This window comes from Eucalyptus grandis, chromosome 8, assembly GCF_016545825.1.
Source record: "Eucalyptus grandis isolate ANBG69807.140 chromosome 8, ASM1654582v1, whole genome shotgun sequence".
NCBI lineage: Eukaryota > Viridiplantae > Streptophyta > Magnoliopsida > Myrtales > Myrtaceae > Eucalyptus > Eucalyptus grandis.
The window spans coordinates 11,898,011-11,914,770 of NC_052619.1; the positions used below are offsets into that span (position 1 = coordinate 11,898,011).

The following is a 16,760-nucleotide window of genomic DNA, read 5'->3' on the forward strand; positions in this document are numbered from 1 at the left end:
AGGAACGTGCCTTCATAATGAGATTGTCGTTTCAAAAGCGCAGCCTGCGATTAAGAAGTCAACATGACTCGGAAAAAATATATATATTTAGGAGTCAATTTCAGACCTTGCCGTCTAATCCCCGGAAACAACCTGCGAATATCTTTTTGACAAACACCAAAGAGACAAAGCAAATGCCCTCTGCCTTAAGTTGGTTTCAATCCAGATTTCAGCCGACATTTTTCCCTTCCTTTCACTCTAAGAAATTCACACACAACTGTCCACGAACCGGTTCGGTGAAACCCTCGAACGTTGCGATCATTCGAGTTATATTCCCACAGAAAAACCTAACCCGAAATTTGCCACATGTTGTACCACATCGGTTGAAAACAAAAATTGATTGAATTTGTCCCAGTAGGAACTGGTTAGTGATCTTAACAGTACAGATCTCGTTTGATGTGATTTTCGAGTGGAATGCACATGAGAAGAGAAAAGAGATGATTATCATGTTTTAAGCGAAACCGTTGACATTATGGTGGAAACAAACTTGGCTTGAAAGCACTAGCAAGAAACTTTATCGGAAGGTCAAGCCCCTCAAGGGTAACTGGCTGATTATAGCAATGGAGGGTGTGCTTCAATAATCGATGACATCTGTGGCCGTGAACATATAAAGCATGGGGGGAAAGAGATGAGCGCCACAGCAAATTGTGAGTTTAAACCGCTTCTTCTGATTTGAGATGCTACAGTCCCAATGCTCTGATGTTGATTTGTTCATTTGCTCTTCCAAAACTCGAGCCAATTTGGCCATTTAATTAAACCATTGTGCTGCAATTTATAAGAAATAAATCAAAACTAGATCGCAAAGTCTAAAAAACATGCTAGCACATGGACAATACTTTATGAGAACTGGTGCAATCATGTTATGAGCGATTGGATAGAGATTTCTGGCATCTTAAGCTCACTATGACAAGACACGGAAAGCACATCGCTGAGTAATCAGTACTCTGCCCAGCTAAAGGCAGCAATTCATGTCCTTGTTAGCAGAAAAGGTAAAGATAAGGTGTAATTGAGTATCTCTGCCCCATTAGGGACAACATTTCATGGGCAAGTTGTCCAGAGTAAAGATCAAAAAAGCTACAAAACAACACCCAGCCAGGAATTATTAGCACAGCATACGAAGGCGCTACTAATACTTCTACACAATTTAGACTACATTGAGACGAACAAAAATGATTGAAACAGAGAATCAGCTACGTACCTTGAGGCTCTCTAAAATGCTATTTCCTGAAGAACTTGAAGTGTCTTCTGATGGACCTAGATGAGAGAAAAGAGGCAACTGGCATTAGCAGGAAGTACACAAAGACGAGAAAAATTATTTCGAAAGCCAAATTAGGAAGTGAATCGTAAGTAAATTATGGCCGCTCAAGAGTCTGACAACCCCATTTAGCAGTGTTAATTTATCGTCTCTTCCTATACTGGTTGGGTTTTGAGAACACATGAGAGACAACTGACACAAGCTTTACAAAATTTTTCAAGAAAGAAAGATAAAGGAGTTAAAAAGGACCGCTAAGTTGATCAAGCTACAAAAGCAATTTCTGAGAATCCATCACAATTGAGAGAGGTAGAGAGAAGAGGAGGAGGAGGATTTCTTTTCTTTCTGATCAGTGAAAAGGATATCAACACACTAAAATATTACCCATTCTAAGTGCTGGGCTGTGATGCCAGACACATTGCCGGAATATATACCGCCTAACACCTGCAATCAAAGGAAACGCTCAGGTCAGTGACAGAATGGACATTGATCCAGCATGGTCTAGCTTTGTGAAGATGCTTCTGCAACAAGCTTAGTGTCTTCAGTGCCTTCCCTCAAGCTTTTGAGAAATTTTCATAAAATTGTATCTGTAAATATAGAGATGTTTCTCGAGCTTGTCTAGCCCACCAGTCTTTCTAGAATTATATAGTAAGCTTGATTTAATTTGCTTTATAATATGATGAACAAGTACTCAAGAATTAACTAGTACCTTAGTGACAGTCTCTAGAAACATGCCAGGCCGTACAGGAAGTGGTCTGCGTCCAGAAAGACTTGCCTGGAAATATCAGAATTTATGCTTCAGAGCCGGATGTCAGTAGCCAAACGTTCCTCTTCAAAATACAAAGAATGAACCTCACCCTTCCGGTGATGCCACCTGAAACTTTTTCACCGCTTATTTCTTCCGGGCTATTATCTGCACCTTCATCTTTTCCTTCCATTACATTCTTTATCATCTCCTGTACAGTTTTTCCTGGTTTCAATGCTACAATCTTGGTTAAGAAATTCACCTGCAACAAAAAAATCTAGAGTCATGCCAGAGCCACCATGCGGGACAAGAAGAAAAACAGGAGCAGTTACATGATAAAAGTACAAAAGTATAATGTATGCAGAGCAAGTGGCCATGATGTACTTTAGAGTACCACTAAATGTATCAATAAACAGACCTCTGATTCAGGGAGAGTACTAAACCCACGATCATTTCTTTCATCCAGTATTCCTCCACCCATCATATTCCTTGCCTCTTCTCTTATCAACACAAGCCTTGCAAGTAATTTTCTGTCAGGAACAATATCCCGAGTTTCCATTGTCTGTGAATATTGGCAGAGAAGTTATTCATGAATAGGCACAAGATAACAATAAGCAAAGCATATTCATGTAAAGTAGTTGTACAAGAATGATCTCAAAACATAGCAAGTCGATAAGTTCCACGCAGATCTGATGTGAGAATTACAAATTCCAAAGAAAGTTTGAAAGGCTTGGCTTTGTGCCTTCTGCCTTAACAGCAAGACAACATGATATCCACCACTGACCCGGCATTAATTGGAATGAAGCGTTTCACGGAATTAGAAGAAGAGAAAAAAGTATTTCCCAGCCACCTTGAGTGTCCATGGAAGGATTATGTATGCAGGGCATTGTACAACAGAACAATACCAACAATAATGGATGAATTAAGACATCAGAAGATGGAAGATCCCAGAAATAGCGAAAATTGAAAAAAGTACAGAAGGCTTTGTCTACTTCTGCTATTTACCTCCAGCAAATCATCAGCCTGATTTGCAATCTCATTAAGATTTGCTCCTGGAATATGAACTTTGGTGCCATTTTCACCTTTAAACGCCCCGCCCCCAGCAGCCACCCTGCGCAAAAGTTCATGCCTGCTATCCTTCTGCGGTGTTCTACAAAGCAAGCCAATCACTTGAACCTAGAGACAAAAGCAGAAATATCAGGCTTTGACATTTGCAGAACAACAAATACTCTCCAGTTAAAGAACGTCCTTACATGTGGGGGGCATTTCTTTGTTAGATGAGCTAGCACAGTCTCCTTGATCACCTCTAACAGAGACTTACGCTGAAGAAAGCCAATTAGAATCAGTCAGTGTTTTGCTTCTTGACAGTTGATTCCATAGTACTATTACAGGCTATAAGAGATTGTGCCATCATCAGAATCATTCAAAGGAGAGAAATGCCAGTAAGAGACCATAAATTCCCCCTTTACGTGTTGATATAAATAGAAGGCTCCTCAGATATTGGACTACCAAACAACTAGGACTAGGCAACTTTAACAATTAAAACAATATTTGGCACACAAATACTCAATTCAGGAAACAGTAGAAGACGTATCTCAACACAGTTAAATGCGTATTATTCTGATGCTCAGATGCTCAAGTAGTACCTCATCATCCTGGTCCCTTTCGGCAAGTTGGATCATGTAGTCCAAGGCCATCATAAACCCCGGTTCCATCTCATCAACTCTTTTTCCAATGACTCCTTGTGCAGCCAATTCTACTGCAACCTTCTCAGATGCTTCATCCATCTTCATATCTTCCAACTGCACCCACCAGCAGACATCAGAGACCAGATTCAAGCAAAGCACCCTAATCTTTAATAAGGACAATATTCAAATACGGAAGAGCCACAATTATTGGATTGAAATATGGCACAAGAAACTGTACATGAACCTCCAAGGCGCAATATATGTCGAGAATAGCACAGAAACTTTATCAAACACCTGAACGCTGAGGGCAGCTGTTCCCAGCAGGCCCTTTTGGTCCACGAGTGACCATGAGAAGAAAAAAGAGTATCACCACAGACATATTAAATGTTGGAGAAGATACATATTACCAACAAAATCTGCAAAAGGAAGAACAAATTGAAAAAGAGCAATAAGATTTGCATTGGCAGACAGACCCACAAGCCCCCGAATTGTCACAGCTGCTCTCGCCACCACATGCTTGACAAAGTTTCCAAGTCAAACATAAGAACATGTTTTTGGTTCAAATAAAAATTCAAGCAAACTTTCTTATCTCACTCCTCTCCCCACCATCCCCAAACGCCCCAACCAGAAATCGGGTCCTTAATCTGCATAAGCATAAGCATCCCAATGAACTATAGAAGTGAATTCTCACAACCCAGTTAGCAATGTCCGTTGAAATATAACCAGGACCGATGTCACTAGCTCAACATCTACTCACTAATTGGTTTGCGAACTTTGTTCCTGTTCTATTACAAGAAGCTGTCTGCAGCAAATTCAAACGCAAGGAAGCCAATGAAAAATGGGCGATGCGGGGACCCTTCAACTTCATTATCGAAAGCTAGACGCCTCCAATAACTGAACCATGCGCAAAATTGCATTATTAAAAAAAATACAAAATCAGACAAACAGAACAAACCGGAACCAGCACATCATCTATGCGTTCGGCCAAATGCCTCAACCAGCCAATTCACCGCAATTCTCGCCCGTGAATCGGAACCGAACTTACGAGGGTGATCATTTCTTGGAGGACGGAGGTGACTTGCTCGCCTCCCTTGAGGAGAGCCTCATACTGGGCGCTGTCCACCTTCTGATTCCCTTCTTGGGTCGCCCCCAACCGGTCCTGCGGGTCGAGCTCCTCGTCCGGGTACGCCCCTCCGACTTCGTAGGAGCTGCCGGACGACAAGCAGCAGCACCAGAGCCGCCGGCCGCTCCTCCTCCTCTCGGCCGGCCGCTCGAGAAAGCGGCGGCAGCGGCGGCGACGGGAGAGAGAGAGCCGCGGTTGCAGGCGAACCGAGGAGAGGCGAGGAGGGAGAAGGGTCGGCTTCGGCGAGGGAGACGGGTGAGGGGAAGCGGGAAGGAGAGGAGTGCTGCTCGGTAGCGCCATTTCTGGAGCTTCTCTCGATTTGGAGCGTGGGGGGGTTTGGCTGGGTTTTTCAGTGATGAAAAATGTATTTTCTTATAAAAGGAAAAGAGAAAAAAATGAAGAAAAGAAATTAAGCAACGATAAGTATTTTCTTGAAAAAAGGAAAAAAAAAAATTGGAAATGAGGTTCTTGAGTGATGAAAAAGTATAGTCTTAGAAAAGGGGAAAAGATTCTGACCAAAAAAAAGGGAAAAATAAATGAAGAAAAGGAAAAGTATTTTCTTAAAAAAGGAAAAAAATTGAAAAAGTGATAAATGAAGAAAAGAAAAATAAAATAAAATGAAAAGTATTTTCTTAAAAAAAGGAAAAATTTGAAATGAGGTTTTTGAGTGATGAAAAATAAAAGGAAAAGAAAAAATAAAATGAAGGTTAGAAATTAAGTAATTAAAAGTATTTTCTTTAAAAAAGGAAAAAAAATTGAAATGAGGTTTTCGAGTGATGAAAAAGTATCTTTTAGAAAATAAAAAATAAAATAAAATGCAGAAAAGAAATTAAGTAATGAAAAGTATTTTCTTAAAAAAGGATAAAATAAAATGGGAAATTAAGTAAAAAAGTTTTTCTTAAAAAGGGAAAAATTTTGAAGTAAGAAAACTAACACGCCGTCTGTGGGAATCGAACCCACGACCACATGGTTAAAAGCCATGCGCTCTACCAGCTGAGCTAAGACGGCTTTGGTCATTAATTCATAATATATTTATGGTAAATTTGTTAGATATTTGTCAAAGCACCTCCTCATAATTATGGCATCGAGTCCCTATCGACTAGACTTGATAGATGGTAGAATTAGATTGGGTATCCGACGCACAAAGTCTTACTAGGTTAGGCATCGTTTAAAAATATTTGGGATTTAGGGATTCGAGGCCTTTCAACTTTTTCAACGGTTGGGAAACTTTTATTTTCCATCAAAATTGGATGGAAACGTTCACATAACGATGATTATTGCTGTTAAATGATAACGCGGTATTTTAAATGATATTTCAAAAAGAATATAAAATAAAAGATGAATAATATTAAAAAGACAAATGAATATATTGAACATTAGAATATCGGAAATTTGGAAAACAAACAAGAAGGAGAAGGAAATTTGACTCAAGCCGTGCAACCTTAGGCCAAATTCAGCTCTGGTCGAGGTTGCATGACCCCCAACAAGGGCAGCCAAGGCTTGGTGGCTCTCATCGACCCGTGGGCAGAACCAACGCCGCCCCCTTGTGATATCTTTGTTCTTTCCCCTTTTCCTCTCCCTTAGGGTTTGGGTTTTTGTAAAAAAATTACAATGCTTTATCGGGTCAACATTATGTAAATTATCATTGTTTATTTAGTGTATAATTGACGTGGTGTTAATATGTCAACCCATGTGGGCATTTTCGTTTTAATTCTAACCAAAAAGTCAACTCTGTCTGTTTACTTTAACAACTCAATTGTTCATAAAGAAAGTCCAAGCATCAATTGAACAATTTGAAAATGTTTGGGAGCAATTATGCCTTTATCCCAAAAAATACTTACTAATCGGATATACACGCACCCGAGCAGACTTTAGCGGAAGGTTGGGGCCTAGTTTATCTTCAGCAAAAATTGGAAAAAATAAAAAGGAAGTCTTGCCCGTGTTGTATCTCCCTTTTTCTTAGACATTTTTCCACCTTACGTTGTGATGTATTACGCCGTCTTCACGGCAGAATTTCCCAATATGTCAATAATTAGGGTCAAAACAAAAATTCTATCAGGTCAATCATACATATTGACCAAAAGAAACATAAAATGGTAGCCACTCTAAAGCATTTGTATCCACCAAAATTATCGAGAAAATTAATAAGTCCTCTGATTACTTGGCATCTCGATTAAATGCATTCCATCGAAATATATCTAGCACAGACTCGACATTAATGGATTTGCGTTGACTAATCCGCGCAATATAGACGGTAGATGTTTAATGGAAAAAAAAAAACATCACAATAGCTAATGTATTAAAGGCTTCTCGTTTCACCAACGGAAATCTTCTTAAACGGTAGCTAAATTTGGGCAACTTAAATGTGATCTCCAATGCTACAGAGACTTTGATGGCAATTGTGATAATTTTAGTTGACCACCCGATGGTAATAGAATTCCTTATCAAGAAAAGGGGCGCTAGATTGAGGAAAAATCATGTCATATTCGGAACCTGTCACGCCACAAAAAGCCACTAATAAGCATTCTCGATGGCAAATCGGACTGAAGTTCTATAGAAAGTGTAATCATGCAAATTTTGGCTAATACTACTTATTGTTGATTACAAGACACTTCAAAAAGCTTACCCGATGAAGGATGAAGCAAATGCCCACGAAGCAAACTGATGCATAGATGCCATGGTAGAGAAAGAAATGGAGCACCGCAACTTATCTAATTTTAGTACCTTCGATTTTGTTAAATTGCGGATCGCCCTAAATATAGATCCCAGAAGCTTCTCCTAGCAGTATTTTCTTTATGCTCGTTTCGAAAAATAAAGGATATATTTATTATTCAAGCACCCATGATCAGTAATCTAATCAGTACTGTACTGATTATAATGGATATGTTTATTTTGTGTAAAATCCCGCTAACGCGGGCGGGCGGACAGCACGTTTCTTATGAGCCTCCCCCCACAGCACACGCGTCAACCGAGAAAGGCTGGACAATTCCGTAATTAAGCGAGAAAACCAAGGTCATTCCAGAATATTTGAACGTCTCATTCCCGACTCTACCCCTCACGCTGGGAAAGGCACCAAACGGTTCGGCTTCCCCGCGCTTCTATAAATACCGACGCTATACTCGTACCAACTTCATTTATCCATTTCCCTCTGTCTGTCTGTTTCACTCTCTCTCTCTCTCTCTTTAAAGTCTTTGCTTTCTCTCTCCTAGGGTTTTCCAGCCCTCTCTCTCTCTCTCTCTCTCTCCTCTCCGATGGCGCAGGTTGAGGTCCTGAACGGCGGAGCGGCCGAGAAGGCCGTCGTCGCGTTCACGGCGGTGAAGCCGCAGCTGGTGGTGGAGGCCCCCAAGGCCGGCGACGCCATCGAGTTCTACAAGTCCGCGTTCGGCGCCGAGGAGCTCGGCCGCACCCTCCACCCCAAGCGCAAGGCCGACCAGGAACTCCCCCTCGTCCTCTCCGCTCAGCTCGAGCTCGCCGGCACCACCATCCTCGTCTCGGACTGTACGGACGAGTCTGCTGCTCCGTAAGTCTTGCGCTCTCTCTCCGTAGAGGACATAGCTTTGAGTGCTTCTCTTTCCGTAGATCCTGCTTCGAGAACCTGCTCTACCTCCATGTTTACGAGGCTTTTTGGCTTCTTTGCTACGTTTCTTCGGATGGTTGTTTTTACTGTTACGTTCTGTCTTGTTAATTACCTTGTCGCTTCCGTGTCGGAACGTTTCGGTTAATTAGGGAACCTTTTGGACCTTGAGCTTCTTGTCATTTTATAGCGGAATATGTAGACCTTGCTTTAGCTCCGCCTTATGTTGGCCTAATGCTCGAGCCTCTGCGCCGTATGTACGTGTTCTCCGCTAAACTGGCGGATATGACGTTTCGTTCGTCTTCGGCTTTCTCATGTCGTTATCCGCTTGCCGTGCTCAGTGGCGTCGCCGTGTTATATACGCGTAAATCTGGAACGGAAATGGCTCGATCCGTCCGCTCGTGCTCGATATCTGCTGCTAGATGTTCACCTAGTCTCAACGAGAGTCGCTGTTTCCTCCCCTCGTAGTCGTAGACGGGTCTTTTCATGTGCTTTGTTTTTTAGCTTGACCTTTAGTATTCTCAGTCTTCGATCTATATTTTTCTGAGCGGTCCTTTTCGCGTGCCTTATCTTCGCTGGGGTAATGGGGTCCCGTAAAATCTCCGTTCCGTGTTCTGCGCTTATCTTTCTTTTTTCTTTTTCTCGACATTTTGGACTTCGAGATAATTCATTATTTTATTGTCGTCATCTTTGCTCGCAGTGTGAAGACCGCCGGCACCGGATGCATGCTCTGCCTGGAGACCGAGGACGTGGAAGCCGCCGTCGCGAAGGCCGTGGCCGCCGGAGCCACGGCGGAAGGCGAGCTGGTCGAAGGCGACGGCGCGTGCTGCGGCGGTCGCGTCGGCAAGGTCAAGGACCCGTACGGCTTCACCTGGCTCATCTGCTCCCCAGCCAAAAAGTGCGCCGAGGCGGAATGAAGAAGAGGCAAGGCGTCGTATTAGCGAAGTTTTGTCGTTTAACGGCTTGGGAAGGAGGAACTCGTGCAGGACTTTTTAATTCTTTTCAGTTTTATGCGTAGCCGTCTCCGTTATATGGTTGTTGCTTTTCCGTCTCTAACCGTCTCGTCTTTGGGGGGCGTGGGACCCTCCTTTTTTAAAAAAATTTCTAGAACCAAGAGCTTCTTTCTCTGGCCTGGTAGGGAATTGGGGGATTGGGTGTCGTCATGAATAGGGCAATGAACATGTTGATACGGCCATGATGGTATTTTACCCGTTGCTCATTTTGAAATTCGTCCCTCTCCTCCTCTCTCTCTCTCTTCTCTGACCTTTCGAAAACGCACACCTGCCATTCTATTGACCGGATGAGCACGCTTCTTTGTGAAATTATTTTTACTATCTAAAGGAACGCTTGTCGATACGTTACATGCATCGCGGGGGAAGCAATAAATTGTCGAAGGGAGAGGGAGGGTATTTATGACACTCTTTGATGGCGTGGACTCTGCTTCCTGGTTTTTGCAACGCGGATACAGACGTTTCTACGGATAATAATAACGCGAGGCTCAGATGGGGACACTAGTAATGTAGTTTTTTATGGCCAGTGCCTCGATGTTGGATTTTTGCAGAAGCTTTTATGTGATAAGAAGCGGCTAGGACAATTCTTTAGTAAGGGTGGGGTGGAAATATTTAATAGGGATTCGAAGCTTGGGCGAATTATAGAGAAAAACCCCAAACTCTCTCTGTGCGAGAAGCCTCGGGCAGTGTTCGCGGGCCAAAAAGGTGTCAAGCGAGGGAAGTAGACGCGGTTGGTACGGATGGTTGAGCTAGAAATGTTTACAAAAAGGACGGGACGCTAAACTTATACGGGGTATTAGCCGACACGCGTCGCCGTGTTAGAAGGTGGCGAAGATTCGATGAAATCTTCGTACTGAGGATGGGATTGGACGAATGGGGGGGCCCCCACCGGGGGAGTTACGAAACGACATCGGACGTCGTGCTTTTTCTATTTGGGTCAAGAAATGGGCCTCCGAGAGGAGAGGCGGGAACCTCGTGACGCCTCTCGCGCGGCAGGCTCTGCCCCTCCCCCCGGTTTTGACCCATCTCTTCCGGTCACGCGATTTGCAGGGGGAGTCGGCAGTGGGGCGATGACCACTCTGCGTTCTTATTTATTTATTTATTTATTTACAGGGGAGTCGGCAGTGGGGCGTGGTGGGACGACGATTCTAACCTGTTCGGCTATCTATTCACTTGTGCTTCGGTGCGTGTTACTCAGGATGTATATATATATATATATTCTAAAGAAAGTTTTCCATTAACTCGAGACCCGAACTCTGTCGATTCAATAAGAAGTGCGGGAGCGCAAAGATGATAATGATATCAATCTTCTAACGAACAGGACAACCCAGTTGCAAGCACACAGACAATAAGAATACAGATAAAAGCGGAAGCAGCATCCACTAAGAGCGTCGGAAAATGATGAGCCACACGAGCTTTATGCAATCCATCTCGAGATTTATAGCTCATTGAGGCTCCCCCGAGACTCCCTTGCGTAACCTGCAAAATAGCAAATTGATTATGGTCCTCCCTGCGTGTTGGATTAGAGGATTTAACCCTATCAAGGCCATGAAAGTTAGTGTCGGATTAGCATTTAGCCCTGGAATAGCAAAAACTCATGCATTGCCCAACACTAGCACGAGGATCTCGCGTTCCAAACTGAAAATTCAAAGAGGTCTGCTCCGGATTTTAATACCTGGGCCTAGACAGCACAAGACCCAAAACTCTTTATAGTCTGGGTCTTACTGCTTTACGTTTTCAAAGCCCAAATGACTATCGAAAGGCCTCGCCTATTAAATTCTCTTCTTTAAAAATTCCTATCCGAGGCATCACGTACGAAAGATGGGTTAATATGTTATGTGTTTTTTTTTTTTTGAGGTGACCGAGGGTCCACCGGAGCATGCCCTTGTCGGCTTACGCCGATTTGGGGTCTCATGGGCCTCCACGATAGATAACCAACAGCAATTATATCTCGTGGAAACTGGTCCAGCAACTCACCGTAGGGGCCCCTGCTTTAATCGCTAGCAACGCAAGGTTTCAAACCTCGACTTCCATACGCTGGAACGAGAGATTTCAACCAACTGCGCTGCTCACGGGTAGTAATATATTATGCTTATTTGCTCATTAGCAATTGCTAAAGTGCTATGACATGTTCTTATTTGCATGTAATCGTGAAAAAGAGTCTGAAATCTTCCGTCATCAGCGGGAGGAGGAGAGTTGATACCTTAGCAATTGGCGGGAGGAGTGAGACCGCACTTAGCAGGCAACCCCATCGCGAGATCGGGATCGATCCCCAGAGCCGGCAATATGGCCGAGTTCTTGTACGAGCAGAGGCAGCTCAGGTCCGCCCCCGAGAGCCCTTCGCAGCACTCCTTCGTCGGCTCCGCCGGGTCCGGCTTCGTCACCGCCGGCTTGCAAGCCGTGAGCTGATCATCGCTCATCTTGCACAGCGTTATCGCCTCCGAACCTCCCGCCAACGCGACGGCCACTACCGCCACCGCCACCAACACCAACATCAACCTACAGGCAGCCATCCTTTAGGAGTGGTTTTGCAGGGCGCTTGTGAACTTGTGATTGGCATGTCTACAACCGTGGTTATGTAGAGAGCAAAAGGTGGGTGCATCATTGCGCAGCAGACGAAAAGGACAACGACCCGTGAAGGACAATTTGGAGGCATTCAGGGTTCACGGGGGGGCAAGTGGTTTCTAAGTTTTGCTTCGTCCTGTACGACTTCGATGGCCGACAGCTCTGGTGGGGATTGTTTATGGGGAAAACCGCGACTCATCGAAGAGGTGAAGCGGCAATTCTTGAAGCTTCGACGAGGCCGGTCATACGAGTTCGGATTCCGGTTTGTCTTTTTAGGTTGGTAGCGTCGGCTTGCGAAATAGAGAAAGTGGTTCTCGGTTTATTGGCTTCTTTATGTCTTGTGTTTGTTCTTTGATAATGGAGATCCGTTGCCCTAACATGGTTACAGGCCTTCATTCATTCATCCGTTCATCTGATTTCTTGAGCACTGCTCGTGAAAAATTGATCACGTTGATTTGCTGCACATGCGATGGTCTAGTGGACTACTAGTGTTATGTGGTAGTGACAATCTTGAAGCTCAGGAATAATTGATGAGTTGTTAGATTGGATGATAGTCAATTTCCTTTGGTCGTTTTGAAACTTACCCGTCCTTTTCAGACTTTGAAATTAGCGGTAGAATCTCACTACCTACATCTGCAGATACATACTATTATTACTCGTGTTGACACTCAAAAATGTCTGATTTTTAGTTATTATTGATATGCAGCGATTGTTCAAAAACAACAAAAGTGAACTCGACAATTTCGTATGCAATGTCGAAATTAGCGAAGAAAAGGAAAAATAATAGAGAATATACTATCCGGAGTCATGTATGGTCATTCGTGGAAGAAACCAATTAAATGGACTGACGATTGGTTGATATTATAGGCAGTTGATTACTTAAATGAAAGTATTAGCATATGTCAATAAGTGGCAAATGATGATAGATTATTCACCAAAGCTGTCCATAGTTTGTTAACTAATGAGTAGATGATCCTTTCAAAGGTTTGCATCTAAGGCTCAAGCACATATAAATCCATTAAGGAGATCATGGAGAATAGTTAGGTGAAAATGGATATTGACATTGCTATTTTGAAAGGAATTGACAATGTGGGAAATTAACAACTCTTTGAAGATAAGGTTATTATTTTGAAGGAAATCGACAACGTGGAAAATGAACAACTTCTTGGTGATAAGACTACTAGTTTGAAGAGAGTTGACAACGTGGGAATATGAGACTATTATTTCAGAAGCGTCCAACTTCAATTCAACCACAAAGAAACTACTCCCATACAGTTATGATAAAAGGTCAACAATCAAAATATAATCTTCTATTATCTTTATTTTCATGCACTTTATTTTTCCTTAGTTATAACTTTCGGGTTCACATTGTTGATTAAATTTTAATGCGTATCTTTATCCTGATGTTTCGTCATCAATTCAATTCTGGCGCTCTATCATGAGTGTTATGCTGTTGATTAAATTCTGATGTTACATCTTTACACATTCTCGAGTTTTGTTGTTGATTAAATTCCGACACAGTTCATGCACATATATTGCTGTGAAAATGGTTGTATTTTGATTGAATTCCAACACAGTTTGTATGTATAATTTGGTTCGAAGTTCAAAATAAATGTTTGCAACTATTTCTTGTCTGCCTAGATATTCCCTGTTTGGAGTCGCCATAGAGTCATCAAAAAATTGAAGAACAACATTTGGAAAAGATATTTTTTTCGTTGATTAAATTCTTGCGAAACAAATGGCATGCCCAATGGGACCATTGTGGTTGATCTGAGGAGATACAATGGTGAAAAGAGGAAATCAACTTGATCTTGATGATGGTGGTGGTGACAATTCACAACTTGGTGGTAATGACAAGACGGGACACTTTGAATCGTCGGCTGCATTATCGGTGGCGGAGCAAGAGCAGGTTAGAGATATCGACATCCCAAGATAATGCACCAATGTCAAAGAAGACAATTAGAGCCAACCCTTGTAATGTTGGCTGCCATGTGACGGTTCTTCAAGGAGCATAAGAATGAGTTGACAAACCACATGATAAAGTATCTTGTCAATGTGATCAAGCCAATTATCATCAATACCTTCCATGAAGTTATGAACGGGCCAAGAATATTGAGTCATTCAATTCAAGTGTAGGCAAATCATGATAATCCTGCATTTCATGGACTTATGAGGCTGGTGATATCAATTATGCCGATTTGCCAATGACAAGGAGGCACATGATAACTCTTGGGTTTCTTAATTTAAAATAATTGAATGATTTAACAAATCATTCAATTCTTTTAAAAGGGGGCATATGTTGACACCCAAAAGTGTTTGATTTTTAATTATTATCGATATGCAATGATCGTTCGGAAAAAAAAGAAGTGGACTCGACAACTTTATATGCAATATCAAAATTAGCGAAGAAAAAGGAAAAGAGTGGAGAATATACCATCCGGGTATGTCTGGTCATCTGTGGAGGAAACTGATTAAATGGATTGAAGATTGGTTGATATTATATACAGTTGATGACTTGGATGAAATTTTGTTAGCACATGTCAACTAGTGACAAATGATGGCAGATTATTTTACCAAAATTGTCGATAGTGTGTTAAACTAAGGAGCAAATGATTGATTTAGAAGTTTGCATCTAAGGCTCAGGCACATGTAAATCCATTAAGGAGAACGTGAAGAATAGTTAGGTGAAAATGGAGATCGAGGTTGCAATTTTGAAGGGAATTGACAATATGGGAAATTAACCACTCATTGGAGATAAGGATGCTATTTTGAAGAGAGTTGACAACGTGGGAATATGGGACCATTATTTTTGGAAATGTTCAACTGCAATTCAACCACAAAGAAAGTACTCCCATACGGTTATGATATAAGGTTTATAAATATCAAGTTCTATCAATAGGAAGAGGACCTCTCAATAATCAAAATGTAATTTTTTTTTTATTATCTTTACTTTCTTGCACTTTATTTTTCCTTAGTTATAACTTTTTGATTCGCACCATCGATTAAATTCCAACATGTATCTTTATCTCAATGTTTTGTCCTCAATTCAATTCTGACGTTACATCTTTACATGTTCTCAAGCTTTGTCATCGATTAAATTTTTGACACAATTTGTACACATGTATTGCTGTGGAAATGATTGTATTTTCAAGTCTTGTTGTTGATTGAATTCCGGCACGGTTTGTATATACAATTTGGTTTGAAATTCAAAATAAATGTTTGTAACTATTTATTATCTACCTGAATATTTCCTGTTCAGAGCCGCCATAAAACCCGTCTCCTCTCATCTAAAATACCGAAGAACAACTTTTGGAAAAGATTCCAGAAAACTGGCATCCGAAAGAAGGGTCGGAAGCACTACTGGGTTTATTATTGATCTTGAAAATTTTGGTAAATTTGTGAAATACGGCATGAGCTTCTTAGGTGTCGTGCTGGTTTCAACGGGGTAGGGGTGATCGGCTTGTCAAATAGGCAGTGGTGTACAGGATTTACCAACGTTAACCACCTTTTTTTAATGAGTCAAAACTACTAATCATCTCTTTGGGATTCTACGAGATTTTATTTTGAAAGCTTAAATCGTTCGATGAAGGCATGATTTAATATTAAGATATAGCACATGGAAATATATAATCGAGGAAGCAAATATCTGCATGTTGAGAATTGAGATGAAAAGTAGAATGGAATAGTCACTACATCACCCAATAAATAGTATATGATCCTATAAATAGGTTTTACGAAATAACTATATAAAGTAGTAAAGTATTAATCACAATCAATCATAACTAATCAAAGGACGTATACAAAATGTCCTAAATATATCTACATATTTCGTTGGAGAACAAAGCACACTTTTGGGAGTGTGCACAAAGAAAATAACAAATTTTTCTATAAATGTGCAAGAACTAAGAAGGATAGAAATGTCCATTTGAATCTTTGAAAGGTAGTCATGGGCTTAAAGAAAAAATCCAGCTGGAATTTCAGGTTGAAAACTACTTCTTGGTGCTTGTTTTGCGAGTAGTTTGGATTAACGGTAAAGTACAAAATGCAGACTAGAGCCGAGACCAGTGTCTTTGAAATTACCGGTGCTCGGGCCAGGGCCACAGACTTCTCGTTTGAAGAAAATGAATGGGCTTTTCATGGGACATTTTCACTGGATTGGCCCATAAAAGGCTCATTCTTAGGCCCATGAAGAGGATCTGCTAGCTGTCCTCTCGTTCTTTTTCAATTATAGCTAATCCGCGAGGTTGGCTTGCCGATGAATAAGCGAATTCACATGAATGAATTGTCTAAATTGACATCTCTTTCGTCTTGGTTAAAATTCTATTTTGATTGGCATTTCTGGTAATCAAAATGCCCTCGATAATAAAACTTGGTTAAATCTTTAATCAAGTCGTCGATTATGTTGACCCTTCCTTTCGTCGAACAAATTACTGATGTTTAGTTCGCCATATTAGTTCAAAACATTATGCAATCAGTCCCTGTTCAGAGCTGACTATTGTTCAAACTTTGACGTTTGGACAACAATAAGTATATGAGAGGCAATGGTGAGGAAAATACAAAAAATGAATGAGGAGAGTGATTTGAGCAAAATGTATGGTGATTTTGAGTTGCTCAAAGTTTCAACCATATGATTGTAACATGGAAATTATAATTTTTGTGGACTGCTTTTATCATGCGGACAATTCAAGTTTTGACTTGTCTTTTACCTAGTACATGATGTAAGACCAATTGGCTTCTAAGTCCGGTTGTCTAAGATTTGCTTTG

The 16,760-nt window shown here is 41.4% G+C and overlaps 2 protein-coding genes and 2 non-coding genes across 5 annotated transcripts; 1 reads left to right on the forward strand and 3 right to left on the reverse strand.

The window, feature by feature from the left end:
- Positions 1–362: 362 nt before the first annotated feature.
- On the reverse strand, positions 363–5,179 carry LOC104456486 (protein PEP-RELATED DEVELOPMENT ARRESTED 1, chloroplastic). 2 transcript variants are annotated; one of them, XM_018859903.2, is made up of 10 exons: positions 4,770–5,179; positions 3,683–3,838; positions 3,290–3,358; positions 3,042–3,212; positions 2,455–2,598; positions 2,149–2,298; positions 2,001–2,066; positions 1,676–1,735; positions 1,238–1,293; positions 363–804 (listed from the first exon to the last, which is right to left on the reverse strand). In XM_018859903.2, the coding sequence occupies exons 1-9, from the start codon at positions 5,145–5,147 to the stop codon at positions 1,249–1,251; spliced, it is 1,239 nt and encodes a 412-aa protein (XP_018715448.2). In that variant the 5' UTR covers positions 5,148–5,179; the 3' UTR covers positions 363–804; positions 1,238–1,248. The 2 variants fall into 2 exon arrangements, with proteins under 2 accessions (XP_018715448.2, XP_039154938.1); XM_039299004.1 differs by lacking the exon at positions 363–804 and adding an exon at positions 884–1,113.
- Positions 5,180–5,782: 603 nt separating this feature from the next.
- Positions 5,783–5,855, reverse strand: TRNAK-UUU. The gene has a single exon. It is a non-coding gene; the product is annotated as a tRNA-Lys (tRNA).
- Positions 5,856–7,992: 2,137 nt separating this feature from the next.
- LOC104456487 (uncharacterized protein At5g48480) lies at positions 7,993–9,648 on the forward strand. The gene is made up of 2 exons (XM_010071294.2): positions 7,993–8,367; positions 9,122–9,648. Exons 1-2 carry the CDS (start codon positions 8,099–8,101, stop codon positions 9,336–9,338), a joined length of 486 nt encoding a protein of 161 aa, XP_010069596.1. The 5' UTR covers positions 7,993–8,098; the 3' UTR covers positions 9,339–9,648.
- Positions 9,649–10,647: 999 nt separating this feature from the next.
- LOC104456488 lies at positions 10,648–11,997 on the reverse strand. Its single transcript, XR_001979972.2, has 2 exons — positions 11,635–11,997; positions 10,648–10,910 (listed from the first exon to the last, which is right to left on the reverse strand). It is a non-coding gene; the product is annotated as an uncharacterized LOC104456488 (transcript).
- Positions 11,998–16,760: the final 4,763 nt, after the last annotated feature.

Bases quoted from the DNA above. Each gene is read 5' to 3' on its own strand.
- LOC104456486 (XM_018859903.2), bottom strand. From the start codon at position 5,147: ATGGCGCTACCGAGCAGCACTCCTCTCCTTCCCGCTTCCCCTCACCCG. The intron at 3,839-4,769 runs GTAAGTTCGGTT...TGGTGGGTGCAG, and splicing joins TCCAAGAAATGATCACCCTC to TTGGAAGATATGAAGATGGA. The intron at 3,359-3,682 runs GTACTACTTGAG...GGCTTTCTTCAG, and splicing joins AAAGGGACCAGGATGATGAG to CGTAAGTCTCTGTTAGAGGT.
- LOC104456487 (XM_010071294.2), top strand. From the start codon at position 8,099: ATGGCGCAGGTTGAGGTCCTGAACGGCGGAGCGGCCGAGAAGGCCGTC. The intron at 8,368-9,121 runs GTAAGTCTTGCG...CTTTGCTCGCAG, and splicing joins ACGGACGAGTCTGCTGCTCC to TGTGAAGACCGCCGGCACCG.